The following is a 21,358-nucleotide window of genomic DNA, read 5'->3' as shown; positions in this document are numbered from 1 at the left end:
TAAACATGTAATTAAACACCGAAGATCAGAAGAATTTGTTCTAGCTGTGGTGGTGACTGGGAATTTATTGCATTTAACTCTCGCTTTTTATGTTTTTGAATTCCTATGGAGAGTTCTTTTTGGAGTTGTGCCCATTTAAGGATGATGATGTCACATCCAATTACTACGGTTTCAATAAATGCGCTCTTTTGATTCAAGGAGTTGTCCTTTGAACCTTGTGGGTTCTGAGAGTATGGATCTGTTCAAAACACATGCTGGTGGAGAAGGCTGAAATGAAACTCACTCTAATGACCACTGGATTTATGGCACATGCACACTCTGCTGGAGTGGTGCCTTTATTTCCCTTGGTAGCTGAGGGCTGGAAATATCCAGCACAAAGTCCCAGCCTGATCTGTTTTTCCATCACCTTCTCCCGTGTGGGTTCTTCGTTCTGCTGCCTTGCTTGTCTTCAGCTTTATTTTCCATCCTCAGCCAAAAGTGCCTTTTAGCTTCTGTGCAGAATTGGCTGCATGCAAAACACAGCATTCATGAGATGCTGCCGGGATTTAAACTGCATGCAGCTCTTGCTTTGGGGAATAATTTAAAGCCTCCTCGCAGTATTTTTATGTCAGTGACTGAGCTAATGACTGCTTCACCCCCTATCTGCTTCCGGGGGCAGCCAGGATGCAGAGCCCAGGGAAATCACATTTTCTGATTGACATGTCATTTGGCCACCCAGCCTTCTTCTCAGCTCTGCTTTGGCCACGCTGACCCTGGGAGTTGGTAACCACTGACCAGCTGGGCACAGCCAGGGTTGAACTCCTGGTTTGCAAGAGAAAAAATGACCTTCTTCTTCTCTTTTTCTTTTTTTCTTTTTTCTCTCTCTATACCCAGCTCTATTTTGTCATGAAAAGCAGCTCCATGGTAACATAACAGCTTATAGCATCCCTGTCTCTTCCATGATATGCAGATCCTAATTAACAGGAGCTGAGGAAGTTATATTAAGCCATACAAACCTGTCCTTTAATCGAGGCTTCCCAACAGAGTGTCAAAAAAGGAAACTTTGAAAGATGCCTCAGCTCAAATGCTACGCATTTTAAACAGGCACATATAACAAAAATACTCAGTTTTCTAAAATTAGAGAGTGACTGTAGAACTGAGCTGCATTTTAAGATGATTGAAGTAATGCTTCTGAGCCATAAAACCTATCTTCAGTCCTAAAACTTCCATCACTAATAGGCAGGAATTATTTAATCATTTGGTTGCACTTTGGGAAAATTGGTTTGAAGTAGTTTGCTGAAGTTCAGTTTACTTATAGAGGATGTAGTGGAAGAAGAATACCAGGAATGTGTATAAAGTAACATGAGGGGGAAAATATTTAAATTTTGAATAAAAGTGTTGCCTTAAAGAGTCAAGCTCATGTTATGTTTGTTTCACTGTTATTCAGTTGACTTATGTCTTTACTTCATGTATGTTCCCCTTTTAAACTCCATGAGAGGAATTGAAATTATTGCATGATATATGTAGGTCTCACTGAAAAATTCACAGCTATTGGATCAGGAAATTATATCTAGTTTGGGGTTATTGGGTACTCCATTACTGCTGCTGTCACTCTGGAGCATTAGTAGGACTCATTCCTTGCTTTCTTTTCTTCTCTTCAGCCCTAAACAACAGGCAAAAATGGCAGAGTACTGCAGATTAATATTTGGAGATGCACTGCTTATGGATCCATTGGAAAAATACCCGGTAATGTGCCTTGGTGTTTATCACATCACAAATGGCTGTGTGAATTCTTATTTCAGTGTCACAGTTCTGCCTCTTTCTTCATAGAAAGCCTTTCAGGCCAAAGGAGGGAGTTAAGCAACGTGAGCTGTTGGTGATTTAAGCATCATTTCTGGTGCAGAGATTGCCCTGATAGAGTGAATTGTGATCTTTTAAATGCAATTGATCCTCGTAGCCACCATTTCAAAACTTAGACTCTCGTATCTGAGCTATTACTTGTTTTGGTTATTACTGCAGACATTTCATAAAGCATTTTTCTTCTTAAGTGCCCTCAGTAGCCCTGTTTCATTTAATGTTGACGCTGCCTCTTGTGCAAAATCCGTTTCATTTTAACAGGGCTTACAGAGGTTACAGAACTGTCCTGTACCATGTGCTCCCTAAGAAACTGCCATGAGCCTGTTTCCTCTGCCAGTCTAACACATCTCTCCTCTTTCTTCCTGGAAGCTGGAAGCTGGGGTTCCTCTCCCAAGCCCTATGGATTTAATGTACAAAATCCTGGTGAAGAATAAGAAGAAGTCTCATAAGTCAGCAGACGGGAGTGCAAAGAAGAAGCTGTCGGAGCAAGCATCCAACACTTGCAGTGATACATCCAGTATGTTTGAGCCTTCCTCTCCTGGAGCAGGTAGGACTTGGATCTACTGATATTCTTCTCCCTCAATGCTTAATTACAGCTCCAATCCCATCCATTTGCAGTACCCTAGCGAGGTAAAGGTGCACCAGTGTGGGTTTCTCAGCAGGAACCAACACTAAGGTGTCGTTGAGCCTGGGCTCTGTTCTGTGAGGGCTCGTGGCTGAGGAATTCTCATGGAATGACCCAGGGCTCACTGATGTGTGCTAACATTTCTCTGCACTGCTTATTAAGGACAGGGAGCTGCCAACTCCTCCACCCTTGGCTGCCTTTCCTGAGTGCCCAAGTACAATATAAAATAAAAATGTTTCCTTTTCCTTGTTGCCTCTGGGCTGTGCCGGCCATTATTTGGTGTCCTTTGAGACAGAACCCATTGCCCATGAGAGCTGCAGAGCCTCTACAGTGCCTCAGGGTTTAGGATAAAGGGATGAGATGCCTGCTCCTCAGGCAGGGAAGGCTCAACCTGTTGTTGTCCTGCATTAGCTGGGAACATGTCATGGACCTCTATTTAAAGTGCTTTAAGATGTTCTTCTGTCCTAGAGATGGAAACAGGCAAAAATAATAAAGTCTCTATACCCTGATTCCCAGCCCAGTGTCTATTCCCTGCACTGGAATTTCTTCTCCTATCAAGACTGAAATTTTGTGTTCTAATAAACACATTTATGCCACAGCAGTAGAAAACTTACAGAGTAAATTGAAAGCTCTGCTAAAATAAAAGTTCATTGCCATTTGCCATTTAAAAACTTCTCCCCATTGTTTGTAGTTTTTTCTAAACTCTGATTAACTGAGCTGAAAATTTTTGTGCTGGCAGTTTGCCCCAAGCTGAATTAACAAGAAAGAAATCCTGCTTCATTTGTGGATAACATTGTTTATCCTGTTAGCAGCAAAGAAAGAGTTTTCAACTGTTGTTTTTAAGAAACTATGAAAAGGGCATGCTTTGGAGTATGCTTTGGATTTCAAAGGAAGATTCATCCTGGTGTCAGGGATGACTTAATACCATTTTCTTGATTTGCTTTAGACAAATCCCAAGCAGGAGAAAAAGAAGTGTGTGTTCTAGCTGCATCCTTTCCAGCATTTGAAATCAGCCCTGCATTCCTAACTCTCCATTTTTGTTATCAGCACATGGTGAGGACAGTGGCAGAGAACACAACCTTGGCTTTCTGAGGGCAACAACTTTGTCTTTCAGGAGCCTCTCTAGGAGATTTTCTAGGAAAAAACCCAGGCTGTGAATAAAGGTAATGATGATAATGTGAGGCAGAAGGGGCAGTTCCATAATAGGGTGTGTAATTTTACAAATTAACTGTGACTGTTATGCCTGTATCACCTCTGTAACAGCCTATGAATATGAAGATGAGCACTTACAAATTAGAAAATGCTGGAACTGAGACTGCAAAATTGCTGTGGTCACTTGGTTCATCCGTGACTGCCAAAACACATTGCTTGTAGTCCTCGTGTCAGCCTCTGTTTCTCCTTTAGGGCTTGTGCCTCTTTCTGAGAATGGAATTAGTCAATATTTTTCCTCTCTCTGTCATTCAATACTTGATCCTAGCTAGAGGATCCTCAGTGAGTTTCTGTGGGGGTATCCAGGCTGCCTGTGAGCTCCTGACAAACAGCAGTGAATTTATCTGAACGATACCTGTGGGAAGTGCAATAATATTAAACCAATTTTATCTAAGGACAGACAAATCTGACAGAACTTAAGAACACTTTAGGGATGACTGACAAGGAACACCCAGAATATCATTTTTCTAGAGTACTTTGAATTTTTAAGTATTCAGAGCTCCAGAGATTACAGCTACAGCTTACAGCTATGAGAATGCAGCATTTCTGTAAATCAGGTGCCAGTTTTTCTGTCTATGAAGAGTTAAAAATAAATTATTCACCATTTTAAAAGAACATTGTGGTAGTGAAGAGTTTCCACATGGCAGAGCCCAAGAGTCACCATGACACCCTTCTTCTCACATCTCCATATTGGCAATGTGTCATCTTGAAGCTCTGCAAGCCTCGTGCTCCTCTACACCCAATAACAATTTCTTTCGGGAGTAATGCAATTAATCAGAAGCCTGATTGTTAACATTTCTCAACATTAAGTGTTTCAGTACTGCAGCTTTAATAGAATCTATACATTTAGCCACTTGGACATATTATTCAAACTACTCTATTGGGTTGTATAACTCCTGTCAGAATGGCTGCTGATCTCCAGGAGAAAGTTGTGTAGATTTAGCCTTCTGGAGATTCTAAATGATTTTTTTCACAACAGTGCAAAAAAAAAAAAGTAGGAGTTCATACTGGAGTTGATATCAAGATTTGCTGTGTCTTACACTGCTTGAGTCTATTTAAACCCAAGTAAATCCATGTTTCTGATGTGTTATAAGACCATATAAAAGTGTAGTGCTGGTGAAATAGTAGCAATAATTAAAGAAAGGGTTCTGAGCTTTGTAGGTTACCTTGCAGGATGCCCATGAAACTGATGTAGGAAGTGACTTCAACACATGTCAGTGGAAAAAACTTTTTCTAAAGGTAGAGCAAAGATGACAAAGCAGAAGAAAAATCTCTCAGATAACCCTTGCAACATAGATTGCAATTTTGGTAAACAAGCATCTTAAACCTGGCTGGTCTTGCCCAATGAACAGAAATGAGCAAGCAAGATTTCCAAAGAAATTCTATCCCAGTGCAGAGGGAGCAGTGGCAGTTCTGCAGGGATGTGCATTGCTCCAAAAGCAGACCCATACTCAAAGGAGCTAAAACTTCCTAACAGAGCAGTATTTGAATATTGTTAAATAAGCAAATTGTTAGTTTCTCACTGATAGGATGATGGTTTTGTCAGAGCAGTGGGTGCTGCAATGAAGGAGTCATGGAAGACAGAGAGAAGGTGGAATTGGCTCCATGGTTTCTTGATGCCTAAATAGAAAACAGGATGAAAGGTTTTAGGCTCAGTGTAGCTGCTGCTGATGCCATCTGACACCATGGACCATTGTTACAAAGCAAAATAGTTAATCAAACTGAATAAAGTTTATTTTTCCATTTTTAAAAATCACCAAGTACTGATATACAGTGGAAAAAATCCAAAAGGTGATTGCCCTCCAGGATGCTGGTGGCTGCCTAGATGTTGCAGACTTAACAAGCTGCACCAGCAAGTACCACATTCATAATTCATCCTGGCCATTGTTTTGAAGGGGTCTGAGAAAATAGATTACCAGATTCCTCTGAATTTCAAGCACTGTCTAACCTTTGGTTTTATTAGTACTCTCAGCACCTGTCTGGATGATGAGAATGGATAATGTTTAGCACACTGCTTCCTTGACCCAGGGATTTGGCTTGTCATTCCCAGCTCTCCTCATCATCCTCCTGTCAGTATTACCGTGCTGAACCCCTCTATCCATCAGCTGGGGTTCAGCCTCTTTTGTCCTCTCCTTATTTTTCCTAAGGAGCACTTTTTTATCTCCTCCACACTTCCCCACTCACCAGGGACAGCTCCTTGAAAACATCCTTAAACCTGCCCTGTTACTTCACTCGAGTTTCCTGTGCCCTTCTGCCTGTGAGTGGTTGGCAGTATTTGTGTTCTAACTTGTGGTAGGGAGCAGCATCCTCTAATTTCTTGGTATTCTTCTGGCAGTATTTGTGTTCTAACTTGTGGTAGGGAGCAGCATCCTCTAATTTCTTGGTATTCTTCTGTCTGCCTCTGTCCATGGGCAGGCTTTTGTTTGACTTCCTTGGAGAAGGACTCGATTTTCACTGTATTTGTGAGCACTGAAGAGGTCCTGTGCTGACCTGGGTTTGCAGTCCCATCTGAATGCAGATAGTAATGATGATATTACAGCTAATTGTCCCTTAGACACCCTCAGGGTGCCTTTGTGTCACTGCCATCAATCAGGGAGAGAGGGCTGGGTGTGAGCACTGGGCCATGCTGCTGGGGGAAAGGCAGTGCAGATGTACCATACCTCCTGGAACACTCTCTTTGATTCCATGCTGGCAGTCCTGTGTGTTACTTGTCCTGGTTTTGCTGTCTGATGCAGAACTTGAAAATGAGATTTGATCTCCTTGGGAGTATTTGTGTTAAATGTTTTTAAAGAAATGAACACAACCGTGCGTTGTGTACTTTCCTCTCTGGACACTTGCAGCAAGAACAGGCTATCGTGTACCTCTTATCTCAGAAGTGCAAGCTGGCCAAAATCTGCCCACCTCCCCCTTCCAGTGTTCTGTGCAAAGGGTTATTTTGGCAGTCTGGTTAAATCAATTGAGAACTCCCCATCCAAAGATTGTCAGTACAAATCCAGTGAGAGCATGGTTGGCTCTCTGCGTTGTGCTGAGGCTCCCTGAGCCATCCCTTGAGCCTGTTGAGCAATCATGTTATTTTCTTCAATGAAACATTCAGGAAGAAATGTGTTGATGAATAAAAGCCTGACATTTCAACATCTGCATCTGGAAGGAAGCACAGGCTGGGTAGTCATCGTTGGGTTGTGAAAGGCACACTCGTGTGCTCAGAGGGGCCCGCTGGGCCAGATTGAGGCCTGCTGGAGCAAAGAGGAGTTTCTTTATTGACTCAGTGGGCTTAGGATTGGGCCCCAGAGATAGACAGGAGGAACTGAGACTCAATTACCATGCTCTGGAGAATTTGGGAATGCTGCATAGTAGTTAGCTTTTTGTGCTGCCGCTGCTGAAGAAAGCTGGAAGGTTTGTGGAATAAAATCGTCAGGGAGAGCTGTCACTCTTACAGGTGTGGATAGGTGACTGCAGGATAAGGAAATCTTTATAAGTAAATCTTCCTTTCCGGAGTCGAGTCTTAAGATGCACAGGGTGCACTTTATGACAGGTGGAGTTTCTAAAGAAAATATAAACTTGATATTCCTTAATGGTTTAATTTCTGATGCAACCAATCAAAACATTTTGAAGGCAAGGGGAGGCCTTCGTTAATTAACTTTAAAAAATTTACGTCTTGCCCGTGGAAATTTGATGAGTGCACTGCAATTGGGGGCGAGGCAATAAATGGGCTTTATTTGATCCCGTTTACTCTGAGTTTTCAGGGAAAGGATGAGCCTTAGGCATATCCTGGCATTGTTTGGTTTGCACTGCCCTCAGCTGGTGCAGCTCAGCTCTGCTCCAGGGCCTGACAGGCACCCCAAAGTGCTCTGCCAGGGGAATTGGTGTGAGCTCCTGTGCCAGACCCTCCCAGCTGTGCTGCCTCGGTGCAGGGGCTGTGACATGCCCAGGACAGGTGGATTCTGCTGAGCAGCCCTCGGTAGCGCAGCACAGCGGAAGCTCATCGACTTCCATCCCGATTTCTTCACGCCGTGCAGGCTGCTGCTTCCCAGAGTGGGTGAGGCATTCCCTGGTCCTGCATGGACCCTGCCACAACCGAGTTTGAACTCACATCTTCACACTCTGGTGCCGTGTCCCAGCCTCAGGAATATCTCAGAGCAGTCTGTGGAACCCTACCCCCACACTGAGCACACTGCACTCCTCTCAGCGCTGATCGCCAAAGAACAAGCATCAGGCAGCTGCAGAGAAAGAATTCTTGTTCGGTTGGGCAATAAGAACTTAAATCAATGCCGAAGACAGATGAGTCCCTGGAGAGCAGCGTTTGATTGGTGCTGTGACAAAAAGCACATGTACAGTGCAGTGCTACTTGCACATCTTTCTTGAATTCGTCACTGCTAATGGTGACTGTTGCCTCAGCCAGTCATTTCCTTCTGCTTGAAACTTTTCAGGAGAAGCGGAGATGGAGAGCGACGATGATGATGACTATGACGATGACTGTAAGAAGTCGTCGATGGATGAAGTAAGGGCGGAGATGTGTTTTTGGGGATTGGGTTGGCTCCAGTAGCTGCGGGTTGGTGCACGTTAGCAGGAGTGGAGCTGCCATCCAGTGGAGAAAGGGAGGCAGAGCACCGGGAAGCACGGCACCAGCTTTTTCAGGCTGGTTGTTGGTTGGTTTGGAAACACATCTTTGCTCTGTTTATTTCTACTTTTATTTTCTGAGGATTAAGAATAAATAGCACCACAGCAGATCTGTTTTAGGCAGCTGCCTGTGGTGCATTTAGCATTGTTGGAAGAAAAAATTGGCATAAAAAACTGATACATGTGCTCAGCACAGTGCATGGGTAGAGGTAATGCAGGCCCTTCCCGGGGAGCCACGTAAAAAGAATGAATGGAGCATCAGTTTAATGTAAACATTTACATCTTCCAGCCCATTTTGTTCTTTCCTGTGTGACATTCCCTACATGAAGCATTGCCTTCTCTAGCCAAGGGCAGTGAAAGACACCACAATTGATAGAAAACCGGGCTTTGGCGTTTGTGGCCTCTGATGGACAGACCAAACTGCAGCGTTTTCCCTTCTCTTCCCCAGGGTACTGCTGGAAGTGAGGCTATGGCCACAGAAGAGATGTCCAACCTGGTAAACTACATTCAGCCTGTGAAGTTTGAGTCATTTGAAGTATCAAAAAGTAAGTAAGAAACATCTTATACTTAAAATTACCTGCCAAGTGTTTGGCAGAGTTCTGCAGAAATGCTGCTTGGCTTCCTCTCAATTAGATACAGGAACACAGACAGAAAATGTTCCCTTGGTACCCAGCCAAATAAATCCATTTATGTTTTGAAATCTCTTTTAGTCTAAATATCCAACTTCATCAGCAGTAAACATGCTGACATTTCAAAAACAGTTTTGAAAGTTTTGTGCTTACATTGTCTTTGTTGTCTGTGACTGAAAAGTATCTTAAGCAGTTTGAGAAAGGTGGTCATAAATATTCCTACTTTTATTTTGCCTCTAGTACTTTTATAAAAAATACAGGGCAAGCAGAGTCTGCCCTTCCCCACATGCATATTCACTTTCCTGCCTCTGTGTGTTGTAAAGAAAGGGCCATAATTTCACCCCCTGCTGGCTTTTACAGAAGATGCCTTGCTAGGAATGCACTCAGTGGCATCCTCAGTAAACACTGCAGCATCTCTGCTTTCCTTGAAACCCCCCCACTGTTTGCCTGCCCTTTTTCACTTTGTTTTGACAGGTTTTAATGTGCTTTTGGAGCTTTTTAGTTAAAGAAGTGTACAGCATTTTAATTTATTCCGGATTTGTGGTGTCCTTGGCAGAGGACAGGTAATTGTTGCCTAAGTCCATGTCTCTATACAAGATTTGGCATTTACTTGTGATGAATAATAAACATGTCAGAAGTTCCCAACTGTTCATTTGTATGTGGGTATTTATACAGGTACCACACATGAGCAGTCACAGAATCATGCAGGGAGCTGTGCTTGTTCCCTGTAGTAGTGTCCCTTTGGGTGTTTATAATCTCCTCCAGCTCTAATGAGAGTTACAAGAACACAGTGGGAAGGAGATGTGCCTTCTGGAAAGGAAGCCATGTGAATCCTAGCACTACAAGTTGATGCAGCTGTTAGAAAATTGTCTCATGTAGGGTTTTTTTCCTCTGTTCACATGCCTTTGCCTTTCTGAGTTTTGTTTTTTTTGTAAAGATCTGCTGCAGTCTGGATTTTTCTCCTAAGTTCTGATGTGACTTTTGATCAATAATACAATTTCAGTGAACTTATATTATTAAGAAATTAAATTTTTGGTGTTTGTGTCAAAAAAACATTCTGTGATAAATATGGCCCTAAGTGGTAAATGCTGCTGGCTGGCTAAAGAACGATTTAGGTGTTCTGGTCTTAGTCTTAGCCTGGACTTGCTGCTGGATCTTCATTAAATGAGCTGAATAAAGAAGGGATTAATGAGAATTGCTTTTCAGTTTGCTATCTATCCAGCTGTTTACCAAAAATTTTACTTTTGTTCACTTGACCTCACTTTCCTAAGTGTAGAGATCCATACTTGTCTTTTATACAGTTTCATAGTTGTTACAGCACTTTTCTAATTTATTATTTTTTATTCAGAGTTTGTTTGGATTTGTGATCCAGACCTCTGGAGTGATAATAGTGCCTCACTGCTTCTGTCATTGTGTCATTCTGTCACACATTTTAAAAGTGCATTTTCTGGTCTTGCATCCAAGTTGGTAACAGAAATATTGAATAGCAGTGGGTCTGTACCAGTGCCCTGATTGCCCTCACTAGAAAGGTTCTCTCTTCTCTGGCAGCAAGTAGCTGTAACTGTGTTTTTCCACGTTTTTCAGACAGTTTTCAATGAGTTATTTGTTCACTCTGCAGTAATTTGCTCCTGATAAGATAGCACAGTGTAATGTATCACGAGAAAGAAATGTCTCTCCTGCAGTCTTTTCTTCAAAGGGCAGGTCCCTTAATCATCTCCAGATACTACAAGGAAATAATTGTTCTTATTTTAATTATGAGTCTGATTAAGCTCTGGACGATTGGTAACCAAATCCTTTAACAGCTACCAGCTCTGGTTTCCTACAGATGTTCTACTTAAAGACAAGGCTGAGAAATAAGAGTTTATTACTTCCAGAAATTCTAGAGGCTACATTCTAAATAGGATAAAACCAGTATATGTGTGTTGATAGTATTATGCCATCAGTAGAGGGGTAGCTGGAATAAGAATAATCTCAGTGTCTTTATGAGAAGCTGAGATGGAGGTGAGCCAGCTGGAGAAAGAAAGGATATTGTGTGTTAGAAAGGAAGAGGGAGTGGTAGGAGAGCAGCCTTTAGGGAATAACAGGAATTTTTCACCATTAGGAGGTAACAGCTGTGAATAATAGCAGTAGCATGATGGTTGCTGATTAGAAATAGGGATCACCATAAAGGGTGAGTCCCAGCTCTCCTAGAGGCACAGAATTACTTTTGGAAACCCATGTTCATCCTCTGACTCTTCAGCACGGGCTGAGAATGGTTTGTAGTTCCCAGGCTGGCAGCACATTTTCCTCTCACAGTGGCCCAAACAATCCAGTTCCTGATTTCCTTGGATCCACTGCTTCCTTTTTGGCTCCCTATGAGGACAGTGCCCACCTGTTTCTGTCCTGCTCCTCTGTGCTTTTGTTCAGTTTTGTCCCTCTCCTGCAGCTTCGCAGTTTGATTTTAGGGAGCTGGCCAGCCCTGCCTCCTCTCCTGGCTGTCCCCGGATTGCTGCAGCACAATTACAATCATTTCTAAACTGGGGGAGGCCAGGCCTTTTCTCTGCCTTACTGTTTGCTTTCAATAAAGTGGTGAGGCTGGAGAGATCCTGCTCCAACCCAGGCACTGATCCCTTCATTTTTAAACAGATCAGTGCTGAGTGAGTTCATGGATCTGACTCCAGAGCTGTGGCCCTTCTAGGCAGGCACACGGCTGATGGGGATGAGGTGGGAGGCTGTTAGTTTACAGAAATCCTTACCTCTGAGCAGCAGTGAGGCTACTGAAGCTAGCAGGGCCCTGACTTAGGCTCTCTGCTGCATCCTGATGCCTGGGTGCACTGAAAGGCCATGCCCACATCAGGCAAAGGTGAGTGACAAGTGATGCACAAATTAATGTTTACTCCTAGCGGCTCAGACGTGGAGGAGGAGCTGTTCACCACTGGCAGATCAGAAAGTTTGACCAAATTAAACAGATCATAGAAGCCTGATATAGGTTGGGGATTAGGTGTGAATCCCTGCTGGGACACAGGAGTGCACCTTCAGGGATGGTTGGATGGTGGTGTTTCATGGCTTTGACAGCTGTGACCTGGCCCCTGATATACCGAGAGTCACTGCAGGCACGGCACTGCTCACTTTAATCTGAAATGGACATCAGTCATCACAGCTCCAAGTGGCTCCCAGCCTTCACATCAGCCTGCAAAGACAAGCCAGAGATCCAGCCATGCCCACAGTGAGCTGCTGCAGCACCTTTGTGTCACAGGTTTGATTTCTGGGCTCACCCTCACATGTACATCCACCTGGTGTTGTGCTGGACCTGCAGCTGGTCCAGCATCAACCTGGGGCAGCACCAGTGTTCTTAATTTGGGCAGTGCTGCTGTGAGTGCAGATGGAGCTCTGAGTGTGTGCAGAGCAGGGTCACTGCTGTCAGCAAAGCCATGTGTAAATTCCTTGGGATCAGGGTGAAAAGAGCTGGTGAACCATAGGTGGGATATGGGGACTGGGACTAAACCAAGCGAGTTCATGCTCTAACCTGTCACCTGTTTTATCTCCCCTCTAAACCTGCAGAGCGCAACAAAAGCTTTGAAATGTCTTCCTTTGTGGAAACCAAAGGACTTGAGCAACTTACAAAGTCTCCTGTGGAATTTGTGGAGTATCCTTGACTTTCAGAAAGCGGCTTCCTAAGTCTTTCTATATCTGAGATCTGCTACAGAGCTTTATTGGAATTCAGAGACAGGAGCTGGGGAAATAGGGAACCCAAATGAAATTTGTAGATTTGACTGTCTTTCTAAATGGATTAATTGGCCTGAGTTCTGATGAGCTAATTTAAAAACTGGCATGAGTCCTTGTGCTGTGGGCTAGGACTAGAGGGAATAGGCATAAGTGACATATTGAAGACCTAATTCTTTGTATTCTGATTGTTAAATTTGTCCTCCTGTATGGAGTGGTAAGAGTTATGGGGAGGAAATTGTCAAAATGTGGCTGACTTTTTTGCAAAGTCACATGACAGTGCTCACTTTCCTGTCATACCTCTATTGATTTCTTGCCACACAATTTCTTAATTTTTTTGAATTTTTATAACTTCTAAAGTAAAGCTAAAGAACATTCTGGTTAGACTTTTTGATGTTTCTCAATATCTCTCCTCATGGTTGCAGTTAAGAATGAACAAGGTAAAATAGATAAACAGATAAAACAGTGCCTGAAAGGAGATTAATGGAAAAATCCTTCCAAAGATTGCCTGCAGCACATTCTCATCTCAGAGATTTGTAGACTCAACCATAAGATGTGTACACTTGTCATTTCTGTCCAGGTAGAGGCCAATTCTAATCTCATTCCAGAAAAGCACTTTTTAACTGATCACCTCTCCATGCAGCAGAGGAAGATTCAATGTTCACAACCAACTGGCCTCTGTAAATGTCATCCTAGGAAAATCCCAAAGTAGGAACCATAAAAAGAAATGGGATTTTATTAATATGATCTTCCTAATGCATTTGCCTGTGCTCTTTCCTTGCTTTTTCTGTGCACTCTATCCAGGAAGAAGCAGCACCTTTAATTGCCCCATATTTATCATATTTATTTATCCTACAAGACTGTGGACATCTGGAAGCATGATGGTTGCCAGAAATCCAGCGAGGAACCCATTGCAATTCTGTAAAGAATTACCTGCATTTAACCCTGCAGCTGCACTTCTCACTTGCCAGGTGATTTTTGTCACACGTTCTCTACCTTAACTACTCACTGTTCAGATACAACAAAATGCAGCTGAGCAGGATTTACCCAAAGGGAACACGAGTAGACTCTTCCAACTACATGCCACAAGTCTTTTGGAACGCTGGCTGCCAGATGGTCGCCCTCAACTTCCAAACCGTAGGTAAGTCCTGCTGTTCTCTGCCTTTGGAAAGCTCTACGTGTCCACTTCTCTGACAGACTTGCTGATGCATTGGTAGGAATGGTTTTATTTTCCAAAAATTATTGTAGAGATTAATGTATACTATAGAGTTTTTAATTAAAATGTTTAACCCGGGCTTGTAGTGCTTCTGTTACAGTCAGTATGAAATTACAGTAATTTTAAAGCATTTTATTGCTTTTTGAAATGATTATCTGTCCATAAAATAACTCTCACCAATTTTTTTAACATCCAGATTTGTCTATGCAAATAAACATGGGAATGTACGAGTACAATGGCAAAAGTGGGTACAGGTTAAAGCCAGAATTCATGAGAAGGCCAGACAAGCACTTTGATCCATTTACTGAAGGAATAGTGGATGGAATAGTAGCCAACACTCTGTCTGTCAAGGTATGTCTCTAGCTGATGGAAGTGCTCTCATGGCAATGCCAGAGCATAGATATATTTACATTTCTGTGGTGCAGTGGCCTAGAAAATTACTATAGTAAGCCAATAAAATAAAATAAATTTAATTTCACAGAGCACACTTAATTTTTAAATTCTGCCTAGCATTTCACATTGTAGGATAAATCAATATATTTTTATTGTATGTATTCTTTGCTATAGAAGTAATTGTGGAATCACAGAACTGGGAAGTGAATGGATTTAGGAGCAGTTTGGCTGTGTTTTTAGAAACAAAAGGCTGGATTTAAAACATGCTGTTGTGAAGTGGAAGGTTGGACTGGAATAGCTAGAACACTACATGCTTAGTATAAATAAATTTGTCTGGTTTTCTGAAAGTTCTCCAGCAGAACTGTGGAACCATAAATGTCAGCTGCAATTCATTGCCAAGTTGTTTTTCCTTGTTCCTTTTTAAGGACCTCTAATGAAGTTCAGGGACTGCCAGGAATCTGCAGATGGGGAATTACCTGCATAAGTGTTTAAGGGGATAGATGGCATTGGCTGTGACAGGGGGACAAATTCACTTGCTGTATCTCCAGCTATAAAACCATAAACTTTCTGGAGTCCTGCTACTCCTTTAATGGACTCATCCATTTGAACAGCCTCTTTTTTATAGAGTCCATCTGCAAAATATCCTCCTGTTTTCACTGAGGGAGAACAAGTATTTCCTCTCAGGCTGCAGGCAGAAGTGCAGCAGAGCCGTGCTGGGAGGGATGTGGATAAAGGAACAATCTGGTGATACCAAAGAGGATGTGTGGGGTGACCTTTCATGGTGACCTGCAATCATGGCAGCTTTCAGGCCACTCCTGTGGGTTTAGAGGCACTTTGTTCTGCAATTAGAGCAAATGGAGGTGGAAGTCATTCAGCAGCTCTTAGGAGATGCACAGCTTTTTAACGGGAGTCAGGAGACAGCTGGCAGAGGGCAGCTGCCTCTGCCTGCTCAGGGAGGGCTCTGCTGGTCACAGTGTCACACACAGGCAGAGCTGGCACTGGATTAACATTTGTTTTAGGCAAACCTCAAATTGTTAAGGTATGGTGACACTACTGCACACTTCTGTGCCTCTTCAGCTTTCTGAACAATTGCAGACCTTTCTTTCATTTTTTCAAGCCAAGAGTTGTGCTGCCTGTTAAAAATAAGAACTGGGAAAGATCAACTATTTTACAATTCTATTTTCTTACTAAAACTCCTCTGTGAAGAGCCTTTATTAGAATAGAAACTTTTAAGATGGTTTTCTCCCTCACAACTAAAAGCTTATATATAATTTCTCTGCCATTTAAACCTCTGTTTTTTCAAGCATTTTTGAACCTGTTGTTGAGACTAGATAGAACTTAAGAGTTCTCATGAAATAGGCATACAGACTGAGGAAGAGATCCAAATGAGTATTCCTGCTCAGGGAAGGGCAGCAGCATGATCTCAACCACATTATTGCTCATAGGGGACTTTAGGACCACAGGGTCACAGGAAATCAGGCCTCACAATTTGTTTTTCTGTGTCTGCAGTTAAATATTGTTGGGGTTTTTTTTTCTGTTTATTGTGGGTTTATTGTTGTTTTGGTTTTATTTTAAATGCCCACTGTCTGCTCATTAATGAGAACTATGCATCTGCATTACAGCCACTCATTTCCTAATCCACCACAGCAATCTCTAACGATGCTCCTTTGTTCTTTGGCTTTAGATAATTTCAGGTCAGTTCCTTTCTGATAAAAAAGTCGGTACCTATGTGGAAGTGGACATGTTTGGCCTGCCAGTGGATACCAGGAGAAAAGCTCTAAAAACCAAGACCTCTCAAGGCAACGCAGTGAATCCAGTTTGGGAAGAGGAAGCCATAGTGTTTAAGAAGGTCAGTGTAACTTGCTTCCCAAAAAGGAATTGTGCTTTCTTTTATCCCTGTCCAGTGGGGTCTTTCCACGGCTTACTGAAGCTTTGCACTCGTTAGAAAGCAGGAAAAGACATTCTGAATAGTTATTTCATAGTTCAGCTGCTTTTGCTGAGCTTTTGCTGAACTTTGGCTGCTCCAGCTGTGGCAGCTGCTGCCAAAAGAAGCGAGCCTGAAGTCCCCTGGGTTGTTTTGGTGGCACAGCTGGAAGCAGCAGCCGTGTGGATGGAATGTGCAGCAGGCACAGATCCCAGCAGCAGTTCAGTGCCATGGCCATGGCAATGTGCCCTGGCTGAGCAGCCCTCCTGGGAACCTGGGAGCAGGACAATGGGAATGCACCTCCAGCAGCCTGGCTGGCTGAGCTGGCACAGCCAGAGCAATCTGCTGGCCCTGCTAGCCACTAGATTGGCCTATAAAGTCACTGCCCAAGTGATGAAGACACAAATCCCATCCACCTTAGGAGATGAGACTGAAACTTCTGAGCTGCTCATGCAGTATTACCCAGACCCAATTCTCTAAACTCCTAAGGTGGCAGCAAACACTGAGCACCATGCAATGGGAAAGTTTTATTGCACTTTGCAATGTACCTGCAGCCAATATTTGAACAGAACCTCTAGGTTTTGCTCTCTGAGCACCTTGGTTGAGTATATCCTGAGTCCAGGTGCTTGTAAAACAGTTTCTTTCAGATTTCTCTCAGCAAGTGTAGCTCACAAGGATGTTTAGACACTTGGTACTTGTGGCAGTGCTCTTTTCCCTGAATATTTGGCCTTGCGAATGGCTTTCCTTTGGCAGCCTGCCAGAGCTTAAGTTTGGAAACATCACTAGCATTTTTCTTCTGTAATGAACTTCTAATTAGTATACTTGGTTTCTCTATTTAGTTAATGATCGTGCCTGACTGGCCCTGTGCTCAGAGAAGCACAGGCTACTATTTTTAGTAGGTTGAAAATAAACCAGAGAAGCTCTTCCTGTTGCTTATTTTTTTTTTTTTTCTTTCAATGAGTGATAAATTTTAGCATGTGTTCTGTGTAACCTATGGAAGGAGCTGCTTCATTCAGAGCTGAAAGTTAATAATGCAACAATATTGTCTTGCAGGTGGTTTTGCCTTCCCTGGCCTGTTTAAGGTTAGCAGTATATGAAGAAGGAGGGAAATTCATTGGCCATCGGATATTGCCAGTCTCGGCAATTCGACCAGGTAAAACCTTTTTCCCCATCCAGACAAACATTGTGTGGTGAAAAGAGACAGCAAGGCAGAATCTCAGCTGCTCTAAACCAGCAGCCACTCAGCAGCCTCATAGCAACTGAGGACTTGAATAATCTGTCTCGGGTTTGAAAAACAAAAATGCCATATTTCATCCAAAATTTAAATTTTTAACCATCCAGGAAAGCCAATGGAATTAAAGCATTGTAGGCATAGGTGGCACTTCCTTATCTCCAGTACACCAATTTCATGCCCACAGGTTTAACCTAAAAAGTGCAGCTGCACACTTTCAAGAAGAAAGAGAGACACAGCAGCCAATTTTGATGTCATCTTTGTGAGAATGGGACGTGGCTGGGAATTAAAGCAAAACCTGCTCCTCTCAATGTAATTTCTGCACACATGAAAGACTGACCTATCTGCCAGCTGTTACATCTCTGCAATACCTTCAGTCCGAAATTACTTTCATCCTCATTGCTGAAAATTAAAAGAAAACTATAATTATTTGCCTCTTCTAAATCACATTATTTCTACTACCATTAGTGGCCACTTAAATGAAAATCACCTTGTGTGACAGCTCCGGCCACATTTTCAAGCCCAGATACTTGTTAGCGATCCTGTTTCAGAAAGATGCAGTGGCATTGGCAGTTTGAGAACAGAAGTGTTCAAATTCAGTGCCAGATTTTCCAGTGAGGGGAGGAAACTGAATTAGAGCAAGCATATGGGCCATGAATGTGCTCCCAGCTTTACTCACTGGAAAAAAAAGAGTATCTGTAACTACCCTGTGCCTTATCCAGCACAAAACTCACATGTCCTGTATCTGACAGTTGGCCAAATTATTCCTGAGGAAGAATCTCCACACTTTTTCATGAGCAAACAATTTATCAATCCAGCAGACACCTTTTTTATGCCAGCTGCATTTTCTGCTGGCTTAATGGATGCTGCTTGTTTCCTGGAGGATCTGCTGAGTGCCAGAGGAAGGTAGGTGGTGACTGGAGAGGAGAAGTGGAGTGGGAAGGATTTCCCTCTTCTGGTAAGTGAAATCTTACCAGAACTGTTCCCCACAGACCCATTCTCTGTCCTTTTGGCTCCAGCAATCATCCCTTTGCAGTATGTGATGGAGAGCAGCCTGTTGGTCTGAGTTTGTGTCCATGCTGAAAACTTGCTGGAGAAAGTTGAGAGAACTAAGAACCCTTTGTAATATGTAATTTCTCTCTTTTCTGAGATGTTATTGGAAGTTATATCATGCTGTCACATAAATCCACAGACTTGCCACTATTCCCAACTCAAGGATTTAGCCATTACCTGCAGAGAGAGTTGCTTACATCAGGCAGGTGAGGATTCCCCCAATGCATCCTGCTCCTGACTTGGAGCACCTCTCACACATGTGGCTCCCAGACTAGACATGACACTCAGTGCCACAAGGTGGTCAAAGCTTGGGCATCAAGCTTTCAAAACAATCTGGAACCTCTCTTTTTACAGATGTATTCATAAGGATGCTCACACAATAGGATTTATACACACAAACATGCTCTGTGGCCATCATGCCACATTGTATATTTTTAAAATCAGATGCTGTGTGTGGATGGGCTGCTACATCTCAGTTTACTTTGGCTGTTCAGATTGCTGAGTACTACCAGGCTCACTTTTGAAAATACAATAAGATGTACTAAACTAAAAAAATCCAGACATAGGTACTAAAACAGAATGCATGAAAAATTGAAATAAATTGCCATTTTTAGCATCAGTCACATATGTAAGAATAAACAGAAAATATCATTTTAAACTGCAGTGCCAGGTGCCTTTCCAGCAGTTTGTACACTTATCCCTGCAACCCTTCAGGTAAACCTTTCACTCCCAGAAGTCACTGGAGCTTCTTACTCAGTGGGAGCCACACTATAAATAACAAATGATAGCAGAGATGCACTGTACATGCCTGTGGAAGGATTTGTTATGTGAGCTGCTTGTTCCTCATTTTGCAGGCTATCACTACATCTGCCTGAGGAATGAGAGGAACCAGCCTTTGACACTGCCAGCTCTCTTTGTGTACATCGAGGTCAAAGACTATGTACCTGACACTTACGCAGGTAACTCTGTATTATACAGGTAATTTTCTTGCTGGGGAATATAAAGGTTAATTGAAACACAAAATGCATGGGGTGTGGATGATTTGCTAGGCTGGGATAACAGTCCTGTGAGCAAAGGTCTGCATCTGGTTGATCATTGTGTCTCTCACTCCTAGGAGATGGCCTGATTTACAGCACCTTGCCTGAGGCTTAGCATTAGGGCCAACTCTTATTTTCAGCAGATTCCAAAGGAGGAAATGCCTCAGGCACTTGCTGTTGGCACACAAATGACACTTTGCCTGCAGGACACACGAGGATGTAATTGTTCCCTAGATAAAGTGCCATGCTCAAGGGTGAGAACTGTTTTGGCATTGGCTCTAAACAGGAGTAAGGTTAAATGCCATGCAGTGAAAGACCCTTTTCAGGCAAAAACGTATTATGTATTATGCCTCTTTCTTAAAACCTGAGTGCTGGAGCCATAACATCAGGGCTTTGAAACTGAAGTATTTGCCTTGTTCCTAGATGTGATTGAGGCCTTATCCAATCCAATCAGATATGTAAACCTGATGGAGCAGAGAGCTAAGCAGCTGGCTGCACTGACTCTGGAAGATGAGGAAGAGGTCAAGAAAGAGGTAAGGGAGGTCTCTGAGTCTCTGGACATCATGCTACAATATTTAAAAGCACCTACTTAGCTTAGAAAGACAAATTCTGAAAATCCCTGGGAATTGTAAGTGCTGATTATGTCAACACCTGTAAACATCTCACCCTGAGGGATGTTGGGGCACAGGACACCCCAGCAGCATTTCACTGTCAGTGTGGTGTCACTAAAAGCAGCGTGGTGTGCACTGAGCAGGTTGATGTTCAGAGGTAAAGAAATGAGAAACTGTTTTATTTGTGTGCTCTGCAGTTTTGCTCTGGAGCTACTGAAATCTTTGTGAGTCAATGCCCATTGTTTTCCAGTGTGCTGCTGGTTCCCCTTGCAAAAAAAGACAGCTGTGTGTCAGGAGTTTTTCCTGAAAATACTACAAATTGCAGAGAATTTCAGGCTGTCTCTGGAGAGGTCATTCTGCTGAGAAACATTTGTGTATCTCAGATTACGGTAGATTCTCTGTGGGCAAACATGTCCTAAAGAGACACAGGGTAATCATACAATATTTTAGGTGGGAAGGGATCTCTGGAGTTCAACTGATCCTTTATAGATGTTAGGAAGAGAAATGAAGAGGGAGGAGACCATGGAGTAAATAAATAGTCAGGCGTATTGTAGCTCAGCTGAAAGCTATGGGAGCCACAATTTTAGTTGTTAGGTGTCTGGATATATATGATTATCTGCATACCCTGTGAACCCTTTTTTCTGTATAATTGAAGGTGTTATGCACCCAAATGCCCAGATGTTGTTCTGAGTATAATTGAGAGCTCAGCTGTGGTTTCTGATGGACTCTGCATGTTCAAACATTCAGTCTCTCAGTTCCAGACACTGTCACTGTCACTTCTAGCAGTGTTTGACAATATCAGCTTGGTCTGTCAGAGGTGCTGTGCCAGGTGTTGTGCACACCAAGTGATCAAAAGGCTCTCAGCACAGTCTCTAGCAAAGACAGAGAAATGCTTTTTAATCCTAAACTGCCCTCTGCTCTCGTGCAATTCTCAGATGTGCAAAACCTTGCTGAACTAGATTTTGTAACCAAGAATACATTCCCAAAGCAGACCAGAGGATTGAAAGTCATTACAATTCAGTAGCCAACAATTTACTCTTTGTGCAGTGTCACAAGTTCTGCTGAATGAGGACACTGTGAAATGCTCAACAGTATCTTAGACATCTATCTAGGACACGCTACACATGAGATTCTATATTAATAGCAAAGCCTTTTTTTAACATAATCCTTTAAATACCTTAGAGGTCATTTTTACTTTTGAAAAACTACAGATTTTCCTGGTATATACAGGCTTATTTGTTAGAAAAATTCTTGTCTTAGAATGTCTTCTGCAGC

The 21,358-nt window shown here is 42.7% G+C and overlaps 1 protein-coding gene across 7 annotated transcripts in view; it reads left to right on the top strand.

The window, feature by feature from the left end:
* Positions 1-21,358, top strand: part of PLCB1 (phospholipase C beta 1) — a 378,787-nt gene that overhangs the window by 287,577 nt on the left and 69,852 nt on the right. For all 7 annotated transcript variants that reach the window (XM_086873629.1, XM_086873646.1, XM_086873622.1 and 4 more), the window contains 11 exons: positions 1,641-1,725; positions 2,206-2,383; positions 8,098-8,168; positions 8,736-8,832; positions 12,457-12,541; positions 13,635-13,759; positions 14,031-14,185; positions 15,912-16,076; positions 17,205-17,304; positions 19,290-19,394; positions 19,896-20,005. In XM_086873629.1, coding sequence (XP_086729755.1) covers positions 1,641-1,725; positions 2,206-2,383; positions 8,098-8,168; positions 8,736-8,832; positions 12,457-12,541; positions 13,635-13,759; positions 14,031-14,185; positions 15,912-16,076; positions 17,205-17,304; positions 19,290-19,394; positions 19,896-20,005 — 1,276 coding nt within the window. The remainder of the gene's footprint in view (positions 1-1,640; positions 1,726-2,205; positions 2,384-8,097; positions 8,169-8,735; positions 8,833-12,456; positions 12,542-13,634; positions 13,760-14,030; positions 14,186-15,911; positions 16,077-17,204; positions 17,305-19,289; positions 19,395-19,895; positions 20,006-21,358) is intronic.

The sequence above is a fragment of the Cyanistes caeruleus genome, chromosome 2 (assembly GCF_971803275.1).
Source record: "Cyanistes caeruleus chromosome 2, bCyaCae1.hap1.1, whole genome shotgun sequence".
Taxonomy (NCBI): domain Eukaryota; kingdom Metazoa; phylum Chordata; class Aves; order Passeriformes; family Paridae; genus Cyanistes; species Cyanistes caeruleus.
This window is presented reverse-complemented; position numbering and strand designations above follow the sequence as displayed.